We start from the raw sequence: 10,393 nt of genomic DNA on the forward strand, positions 1-10,393 counted from the left end.
ATGGCCCTGCAGCTGTGGCGTTGTAGATGCTATCCCAAACCACCTCCCATTAAGGACCGTGACCATCCTTCACCCTGTGTTCTCTCACATAAGTGAGAGGACACAAATCTGATGATCCATAAGGTACGACATGGCCGGTGCACTCCTCTGGTCACACAGTGTGTGCTGTCTGTCCCTTGTGCACATACAAATGGCACTGGTAATTGCCTGCACACCCCCATGGTGGGCACAGTGGTTGGACACACTGTCACCCATGCAGCATATGAAATTGCTTGGGCACTTACATGTGCATAGGTGCACAAATGTGCACCCAACCCAGCCTGTATGGGGCCTCCGCGCCCACTGACTGCCACCTCGCACGTGCAGACCGTATGTAATCGCCTCTCTCTGGGGCTTTGTGCAGTACGAAGCCAAAGGCCGGATTTCGGCGGAGGCAGCCCTGCGGCACGCTTACTTCAAGAGCCTGGGAGAGCGGGTGCATCTGCTGCCTGACAGTAAGTGCACGCTGTCCCCTTGCCCGGGGGATGTGGAGCAAAGAGCTGCTGTGCAAGCCGTGGGCGGTGGTTTGCAGCCAGGTCTCTTCAGATGCCTCTTGTCTTTGCTCCCTCAGAGGTACTCCTGCAGCAGAGCGGGGTGGGAGCTTGGTGGCTGCGAGAGCAGGAGACAATTTGGGTGGGACAATGTAGAGTAGGAGTGTGAGAGAAAAGCTCGGAGGAGGTGCGGTGCTGCACTTGGGCGCTGCCGTCCCTCCTGGCTCCGGGTTTGCAGACCGCTGCCGGCTCAGCCGGCTGGACTGACGCCTGCCTCTCTGCCCCCTCTGCCTAGATGTCTCCATCTTCTCCCTGAAGGAGATCCAGCTTCAAAAGGACCCTGGCTACCGAGGTTCAGCCTTTCAGCAGTCAGGTAGGACTGGGGAAAACCATGCTGACCTCTCGCAGCTGGTGCCACGGAGTGCACTGGCCCTGGGGTTACTCCCAGTGGGTCCCGCATAGGAAAAAGCCAAACCTGAACCCTGCTCCCTGCTTTAGTCCACAAATTACCCCTGGGGCATCCTTCCTTGTCACCTACCGTGGTACTAAAGTCACATCTAGGTGCCCTGAGGTGCAGCTCCCTCCTCTGAATGCTGAGGGCTTGTAACCTAACTCAGAGCACGGCAGGGCTCAGCTTCTCTGTGATGTGCCATTCACCATCTGACCTCTCTGACCCATCTCTCTCTCTCTTCCTCAGCCCGAGGGAAGAACAGGAGGCAGAGTATATTTTAAACTTGGATCTCGAGTTCCCCTTGTCACCATGGAGATCAAAGCACTGAGAAAGTTGATGGCAACATGCTCCCACCTGACCCAATGCAGAATTACTGACTCGAGCAGGACACTGCTGAAGCGCCCTTGGCCGCAGGCTCTCCCCTGCCTGTCCCCTCAACCACAGCACCTAGCAGCTGCTGTTGATGGACCTGTGGCCTTTTTCCCCTCTTATTTTCACGTTGCCCCCATCAGACATGAGCCGCCACCCTCTGTGCCGGTGCTCTAGCGAGGAGCTGCCCTGGGCATTGCCTGGAGCACAGGATCGTGTGCTGCCCCAGGGGACCGCTCGCTGCCCTCGGGAGGTTTTGTGAGCAGAGGGTGGTATCTCCAAAGCTGGGCTATGGATCATAGCATTCGGCCCAAGCAGGCATTTCTAAAAACATACCTTTGCTCAGACAACCTGCTCTGTGCCCCCTATTTCTTGGGGAGACACTTTGCAGCCACGTTACAGGTTGGGGGTATAACCCAGCCTGGCACTGGAGAGACTGCACCTGAAGCACAAAAACCAGGGCAGCCCTCCCTTTTTTGCCCTTGCCTCTGCCTACATAACCCCTTTTTCTCTCCCCATCTTTGGTACCTGAATCCTGACAAGGATGGGGCAGCTGGGAGGAGGGGGCTTCCCATTGCTTCCCCCACCACCTCCCCCTCCTTGCCACCATTGTGTTTCCAAATTCAGTCGGCTGGCTGCTCCCCAGGGATGTCCTGAGCTGAGAGCAAGGGCTGGCTTAGCCCACCTGGGGTGCAGGTACTTGCTGGTAAAGCTGTGCAGAAGAGGGGCCAAACGAGCATCGGCTCCAACCTGCCTCCTGTTGCTGCGCCGAGCCCTTCAGCCAGCCTTTCCCAGGTACTGATGGAGAAGCCCCTTTCCCATCGCTGAGCCGGCTGCCCCCCAGCCCATGGCCCTCTCTGCCATCATCACAAGGGGCAGGATGCAGCTCCCAGCTGGCATCTCAGGAGCGCATCTCCCCCCCCGTCCCGTCGCTGAGCCCCACCCGACGTGGCAGAGCCTGAGCCGCGCAGCCTCTCCGTACCAAAGTGTTGCACACACCCACCTCAGTGCATTTCTACCCAGAGGAAGGGGGAGAGGTGCCAAACCTCCCACAGCTCAGCTGTGGCGACCAGAAATAAACCCGGAGAGAAGTAAATCATCCCTCAAACCTCATCGCCTGGCCTCTATGTTTGTAGCCAACGCCAGATCGTACCAGCCCTGACTCAGATCGATGCCGTGGGACTGAGATGCATGCTTCGATTTGAGCGTGCTTGGCTGGCCGAGGACTGCTCCTGGTGCATTTTTCCCTCCGTACACTTCAGGAACATGCCAAATCCATCCTTTGCAAAGAGGCCCTGCTGCACCTCTCCCCCACAGCCTGCAAACAGCCTGAAACATCTTCAAGTGTGTGTGAGTTGCAAGAATTCTGTCTATGGTATAATATTAGCATCCTTTTCTTGGCTGTCCCGAATGACTAGTCCTCTCGCCCACTGGTCCTACAGCCCACAGATGTGGCCAGGAGACTCTGGACTTGGCAGGCGCTGGGACTGTCGCCTGGCACTGAGACTGGCAGGACACGCTGATGTCTTAACCCATCACGCTCCCAGTCTGGGAGGCATTGCTCAGGGGCCAGTGACGCTCCATGCCGCTGTTTCGCCATCGAGCCAGGAGCGAGGACTCTGTTTTCTGCTTTGCTGTGCGGGATTTCTTCTGTGATCCTAAGAAAATACAATGCATGAGGATAAATGAGGAGACCCTGGAGCTCCCCAAAGCTTCTGGGGTGACGTGTTCCTGTGCCAGTGCTCGATGCCATGCGCCCTCTGAGCTTCCCCCATCAGACCAAAGCTGTTAATTCGGGTTTGTCCTAGACAAGCATCCAGACGTCTGCATTGTTTGAGGTTTGCCCATCCCTGCTCAGTTCCCTTCTCGGTATGTCCAGCATACAGCAGGCTGAATAGTTCATTAATTGTTTCCATTTGATAGGGAAGAGCACGAACAGCCATCAGCCACCAGTGACGCATTTCACCCTGATGGCAGGGTAGTGTTTTGCCTGATTTCCTACACCCGGCTCCTGCTGCGTGGGGCTTTTCGGTAGGGAGGTTCACAAAGGGAGGTGTTGGCTGGGCTCTCACACTGTCATCTTTTCTTTTACAAAGGCATTTTATACAGGAATTTCCTTGGCATGGCAGGGATCTGTGGTGCAGACTTGCGCTTCCCAGGGCAGCCAGCTCCCGTCAGGAGCAGCTCAGCAGGCGGCCCAGCTCACGGACGCAGCGTCTCCTCTGCCCCTGCAGCAGCGCCTTCAGGTACAGGGGGCGAAGAGCACCGGCGTGCCCGGGCGGGGCAGAGCCCCCGCTGCGGCCTGTGAGCACAGATTGGAGCCGGGGAGCAGAAACCCAACCCCACCCGCTCTGGGGAAGCTCGTTCAGGATGCGTTTGACCCGTCTCTGTGCAGTTCTCGTGCTTGGTGTTGCATCCCCCCGCGCTGCCGTTGCCTTGGGCATACAGCTTGCTGGGGCAGAGGGTGCCCAGCTGAGCCGTCCCGCTTTCACACTGGGAGGAGGGAGGCAGACCACTCCACGCTGCCAGAGCCCTGTGGTCTCAGCTCTCTCCCTGTGAGAGAGGTATTCCTGCTGAAGGTCAAGGTCACCTACGGAAACTGCTGGGGAGAAATGTTGGGGAAAAGACCTAGCAATGACCGTGTAGACAGGACTGCTTTACCCGGGCTCAGATAGCAAAGACAAAGGGCCTGTTAGCTGCTGTTTATTCTTTCGTAGCCTTTGCCTTTCCTCTTACAAATCCTCCCCAAAGGAGACACTATTATTTATTATCCCTGTGCACTATTAACAGCCTGAATCTAAGATAACCCTTTTTGTTCTACCGCATTTAGTGGATATTTGTTCCTATTCGGGAGGGCGATAGAGTGTGTAAATATTTGGTGCCCCGCTGAGCAAGGTTTGATGTATAAGCTCCCATCGCTGCTGTACTTGCACGTGTCGGCTGGCAGAGCCCCGAGCGTCTGATCTCCCACGGCATGCTGCACGCCAAAGCCTTCCCGGCTGCGAAGAAAAGGAGCAGCAGGTTGGCCAGGATTCGAGCCCAGAGCCAAATCCCCCTTCTTCATCCCCTTTACAGTGTGACGGTTTCCCTGAGGACCGCGGGGTGTGGCTGGGTTTATGAGGACCACGATCCCTTGGATGCTCCAGTTAATAAAAGCCCCGAGCAGAGCGGTGCCCCGCTCCTCCCTGCTCGCAAGGGGAGGAAATCTGCAGCAGGGCTCCCGCTGCCGATGGCACCGCTCCCTGCCTGCTCCGGCAGCTCAGCCCCGGGCAGGCTTTCCCCAGCCTTTGGAGCACCAGCCGGCTCCCAAGCTGGATTTTTAAAGTAGCGCTAATGAAAATGCTGGGAATGTCTGTGGCTCTCTGGTATTTTTTTCATTTTGTGGGTTTTCCCATCCACCACTTTGCGGAGTAGCTGGCGCTCCTCGCAGATGGGGAGCTTTGACAAAAGGAAACTTGCTTTGTCTTCCAGACATTTTTCTTGCTATTTTTGTTTTTCCCCAGTTCTGGTGGAAAATGGAGTTTTGGCTGTGCCCTCAGGAAAGGCTGTATTCTTTTGTCTCTCCAGCTGATAGCTAGTTAAAGAAATGTAAGTAAATAATGCGTAAAGCAAGGCCCACGTTATGGGACAACAATAAAACTTACAGGCAGAGCTATTTAATTTCACCCTCTCCATACACACATGCACACGCCTTTCCTGGCCCAACCCATTGCCAGATCTATGTTAAGATTTTAAATAACAAAAACTGCATTGTATCTTGGAGACTAAGGACAAAATAAGTGGATTTTTTCCTCTCCCTTATACACGTTTTTTAAAAAAATAAAATTAGAAGGCCATTTTCCCAAGCTTCTCAACTGTTTTGTTTGGTTTTTTCCTATGATTTATCTTCAGTCAGAAATTAGCATAAAATGGGAACCCAGGAGCAGGCTAGGAACAGGCAGGTAGGAAAACATTAGAGAAAGAGTCTAACCCGCTGGGCTGACTAACTTAAAAGGTTTAGTGTGTGTCCCAGGGCACGGGGAAGGGACGGGACTGGGGGGTGGGAGCCTGCCTGGCCTCGTGTGGCCAAGCTCTGCTTTCACCAGTGTAAACCTGGCACCTTGCAGCCACGCGAGCCCGGGTTTGCTCAGCGCACGGAGCCAGCGGTGGCTGAGCGGGTCCTGCAAGGGCCATCAGGTCTTGGTCCTGAAACACGGGAGGTGACAAGTGACGTGATCTCACCTGCCAGAAGCTGTGGCCGTCTGCCCGCCTGTGCTGCTCCGGCCGTGCCGCACCGCTCTCCTCCCTCTGTGCGCCCGAGCCTTGTGAGAAATGCATCTGGATGTCCCCTTAGCACTCCCCACTCGCCATCTCTGGGCACAAACACTGTGAAACCCACTTTCTGGTTTCTTCATTGCCTTCCTTCATCCTCAGCATCGTGCTTGTCCTACAGCGGGAAAAATAGACCCAAGCGGCCAGGATACACATACTGTGAATGTTCTCTGGTGTGATTCATTTGCGGAATACCAATAATATATTTAACTAGTGTTGTACAAATGAAAGATGCATTTTAAAAGAAATTATTTTAAAGATTTATTCCAAAAGAAGCAATGATTTTTTTATAGAAAGTTTTTCTGGAATAAATGGAAAGGTACCAAAAAAAAAAAAAAAATAAAAAATATTGTATCCATCAATCTTGTGTCTGAATGTTTTATAAGAATATTTCAAGTTTCGTATTTCAGATGTGACATTGGACTATTTTGTGGATGTGCTCATTTTCTTGCTAAGGCTTATATTACTGTTGTATTGTGAATGCTCCAAAGTCTAAGATTGGACAATAAACTTTACTGAATACAGGATAGTTTTGTACAGGATATAGTTTTTCTTTTCTCTCTTTTTTTGGTAGGAGAAGGATCCAATTTTTTTGAATTTCAGCCAGGTAGCACAGGTCCCTTGGCAGGCTCCCGAGCGGGGAGTTGCTCGGTGGTGGCGTGCAGGCGAGGCAGGGAGCGAGCCGAGCCGTGCCGAGCCGAGCCGAGCCCAAAGGCTGCTGGGCTGTGCCATCTCTGTGCCTTCCCGCGGAGTCATTCCCCACCGCTGCCTTCTGTGCAGCTCCAGGACACCTTTCCTTCTCGCTCCTGCTAGCAGGGCATTTTTCAGCTGGCTGTAGTAAACTCCCAGACGCAAACTTAGTGAAAAAGGAGTTTCCCACTACCTGACCTTTGCAGGGCCTCGAAACACAAGACTTTAAAAACTTGGGTGCAATAGGAAAGTGCTTTTATGGCCCCGCGTGTGGATCCTAAGGCCCTAAACAAATATTGCCATAAGCCTATTGGGCAAATAACGCGCAGAGCTGACATGCCCAGCCCACGGCTGCAAATCAGCTGAAGGTCAGAGCTGGGGAAGGGGCAGGGGAGCCCTGTTTCACACAGCTCTAGCAGCTCAGAACCTCCCTGAGATCAGAGCTATTCAGCACAGCGATCCCCTCTACGTATTCCTGCTCTCTGCCCCATCAGTGCTGAGGGGAAGCTACAGCCACCCGGGTCCGGGGGACCTGGGAAGAGCCAGCGATGGGGTACGGGGGGGACCTGCGGGATCTTTGGGGCCAGACCCGTGGTGCGAGCCCATGGACAATGGGCGGCTGGTTTAAGGAAGGGGGCAATGCCGCCCTTCTCCTCCCGGGCTGCACCTCCAGCCAGCACCCAGCCTGCCTGAGTCACATCCAGGCACTGGCGTGGGCAGATCCCCAGTAACAAGCTGTTTGCCAAACCAGTTCCTCCATCTGCCGCTCTCATTCCTCCAGGCCCGTGGCGGTGGCAGCTGCCGGCGCTGGGTCCAGGGGAATGCTGCCGAGCGGCCCCAGCCCGCATCCTCCACCCGCGGACCCGGCCGGCATCTGGATGTTCCCGACCGCCCAAACAGCTGTGCCCTCCCCGCTCCGCGTCCCTTCGCGGGGTCCTCCTGCCTCACAAGGATGCTCGAGCCACGTCACCCATCGCTCCGCGGGTGTCTCAGCGTACCTGCAGAGCGGGGACGATCCCTACTGCCCTCAACGAGATTATTTGCATGTCATTAAATTACAGGTGCATTTCGGGAGGCTCAGCCTGGTTGTTTCATTGCAACCCGCCCTCCTCTGCTGCAGTTTTAGTGCAGTAAAAGAGGAAGCACATTGATTCCAGCTAAACCAGAGTGGGTGTGTGAATTATTTCAGTTGGACAGTAGGAAAACATGTAGATGAGCGCTTCCTCCATTTACACAAGTACGGGATCTGTGTGATAACTGGGCCAAGATCTCAGGCTAATGTTTGACCTAGAAGTGGAGCCAGGCTTTCCAAATCACATGGCGTGTTTTGAAACTCTTGATCCTAAAATACAGGAGGTGAACACCTCGCTCGTGTGCTGCCATTCCAGCTGCCCACCCCGTTCGTGCTGGGTTGCTGAGCATCACATGCAGCCTGGAATAATTGACCCCATCATATGGAAGGTTTACCCTGTGTTGTGAGAAGCATCATGTCTTTCCTCAGTAAGGTTCAGTGATTCAGGGTGGCTATTTTCATACCGGCTCAAGCTTGCTTGGTGGTGGGGTTTTTTTGGGCTCAGTTACAGCTGTTGAAGGAGCCTGTCCCTGGGCGCCTGCTGTTCCAAGCCCACCTGTGGGGCCTCAGCTGGTTCCACCTGTAGGAAACCTTTAGCAAACCTATTACTAGAATTGAATTTTCCCATTGTGTTGAGACCAGCCTAAGAGAAGTGATGCCAGCGTCACGGCAGCAAATCTGAACAATATCTGGCTTCTGTGTTGAAGCTCTATAGCATAGTCACTGCAAAGCAGGACCAGTCATGTTAAAGAAGTAATTGCTCCACTGGCTGAAAAGATTAACTGCTCTAACATGAAAAAAACCTGCTGTGCCTCTTGCTGCCCCAGGAAGGACGTGCAAGGGCACAGGAAGCAAAAGGAAGGTGTTTCTCAAATGCTTGCGGGATCTTTTTGAGCAGCAATGGCACGCACCGACTGACGTTGCTGCCTGTAATTGTGCTGCTCTGCTATTCCTTCATTCATGATTTCACTTTGCAGTTTGCAGCAAGCGCAAAAATGTGGGTGTTTAATTCATTGCAAGTACAACATTGATTTCAGTTTGGAAAACAGCCTGAAGTGCCGCCTCGTGAAGTTAATTCTGGTATTGCATATACTCATAGTCCTGTGGCTTGCATTTTTATGAGCTACCTCTGAGGATCTGGGTTTCAGTACGTGGAGCCAGAAAGGATCTGTGTGTTCTTATGCTGACTAACCCACCTACGCTTCGTTTCTTATTTGCAAGCGTATCTTGCATGATTTGTGTTATCCCTGATGAAATGGCCTGATATTCCTGGAGGCAAGTGTACTGGCATGTAGGCCATTGCTTAGCGAAGTGGGGTCAGCTCTTGTGGCTGCGGTAGGAGTTGTACGAACATTTTTAACCTCTGGTGCTTGGATGCTGCTTTTTCATCTGGGAGTGGATACAGTGAACCTGCAAAGGTGGGGAAAGCATTGCTCAGCCATTTTATAGTTAGGGAAGCCAAAGCCCCGGGAGCTGATGCTGTCAAGTGATGGTGATGCACTAAGGGAAGCCAGAAGCAGAGTGCAGGTCCCCTGACTCCCTGTCTGGTAAAGGGAGGACCACGATCATTACTGAGATCAAGAGTGCGGTCCAGAGGAACCACAGGTGAAGCCCGATCAGCCCTTTTCTTGGGGCATGGCACCCGGTTTGTGGAAGATAAGCAAGTATCTGCTGTTTCATCAAGTAACTCCAGCTCCGTGCACAGGGAGATGTATGCACAAAGAGGGGCAGGAGATGACCTTCCCAGCAGCATTTTGATGGAAAGGCCTGTATTGTCACAATCCTTCCTCTCTCATGCTGTTTTGTCCCCACTTATGCATGGGCAAAGAGAAGCTGAGATAGCCTGCAGTGGTGTGGCCTTCCAAAGCCAGTTATTGCCTGGCAGGGAGAGCCTGAGGCTGTGGCTCACCGGCCTGTGCTTCAGCCTCCCCCTCCTCTCCATCCTGCCATACTGGATGTTAAGGAAGATGGTTTATCACGTAATAATAAAACCCAATTTCCGGCCGTGCTGTTGACTCACTCCATGTCTATAAGCAAATCGGTTCTTTCTTTCTGGCCCTCAGTTTCCCCATCAGTAAAACAGGATAACGACCTTGCTCCGTCCCTCCAGGCAGCTCAGCTGATTCTTTGATTGCCTAATGGCTTCCAGTGCCGGGGCAGGGCAGCCACAGGGGTTCTCCCATCAGGGCAATCAGGGGGTTATTGCCCACCTGTCCCATGTGCCACCCACACTCACTTGGTTCACTTTGGTGGTGGAAGAGGTCATGATCCTGTTCTCCGTACTCTGGGAAGACTCCAGCGGATGCCGCAGATGGCAGGGAAGAACAAGGATGCAATTTGGATTAGCTAAACATTAAGCTATGTCCAGGTGGAAATAAGCACCTAGAGCCCCGGAGCAGCATTCCTGAGGCACGGGTCACAGGACGCGTGAGTATGTGTGCGGGGTCCGCCGGCATGGGAAGGGACCTGGCGTGCAGGCCTGGAGCCAGCCTTCTGTCACGGCTGAGCTCCATCGATTCTGGTTTGCCTGGAAAGAGCATTCTAAAAATTGCTAGTCTTTCCTAGCTAAAGTAAGTGAAATATTTATAAACCCATCCTCTAGAGGAGACCTTTTGCATAAGCACCAACCTCTCCGACTTTACCCCCCACCCCCCAGCTATCTTGTGCTTCTCGTCCAGAGAACGGGCAACTTTAATTGCATTTGTCTGGAGCGGTTGCGCCTATTTATGGGTACGGACACCACAGAGACGGCAGAAAAAGGGGATTTCTGGGTTTCCTTGCTTGGCTGCGCTCTCTGTGGCATCGGGTTTGCTGCTGTGGCCGTAGTTTAGTGTCATTTGTGGATCTCGCGGCGGGGGGCTGCCTCGCTTTGGGCAAGGTGACGCGGGGATATTGGGGGGGGGGCGGCTGGTGGGGGGGGTCCTCGGGCTCCTTTCGCCCCCACCCCCGGAGGGAGGCGCTGAGGCGCGG

General features: G+C 53.7%; 2 protein-coding genes across 6 annotated transcripts in view; one reads left to right on the top strand and one right to left on the bottom strand.

The window, feature by feature from the left end:
- Positions 1 to 6,188, top strand: part of CDK18 (cyclin dependent kinase 18) — a 39,878-nt gene extending 33,690 nt beyond the window's left edge. For all 5 annotated transcript variants that reach the window (XM_064472394.1, XM_064472395.1, XM_064472396.1 and 2 more), the window contains 3 exons: positions 404 to 494; positions 826 to 903; positions 1,228 to 6,188. In XM_064472394.1, the coding sequence (XP_064328464.1) occupies positions 404 to 494; positions 826 to 903; positions 1,228 to 1,262 (204 nt within the window). In that variant the 3' untranslated portion in view covers positions 1,263 to 6,188. The remainder of the gene's footprint in view (positions 1 to 403; positions 495 to 825; positions 904 to 1,227) is intronic.
- The window catches only part of KLHDC8A (kelch domain containing 8A), a 176,831-nt gene that overhangs the window by 118,174 nt on the left and 48,264 nt on the right, over positions 1 to 10,393 (bottom strand). The gene's annotated exons all lie outside the window — the stretch shown is intronic.

The sequence above is a fragment of the Phalacrocorax carbo genome, chromosome 23 (genome assembly GCF_963921805.1).
Source record: "Phalacrocorax carbo chromosome 23, bPhaCar2.1, whole genome shotgun sequence".
NCBI lineage: Eukaryota > Metazoa > Chordata > Aves > Suliformes > Phalacrocoracidae > Phalacrocorax > Phalacrocorax carbo.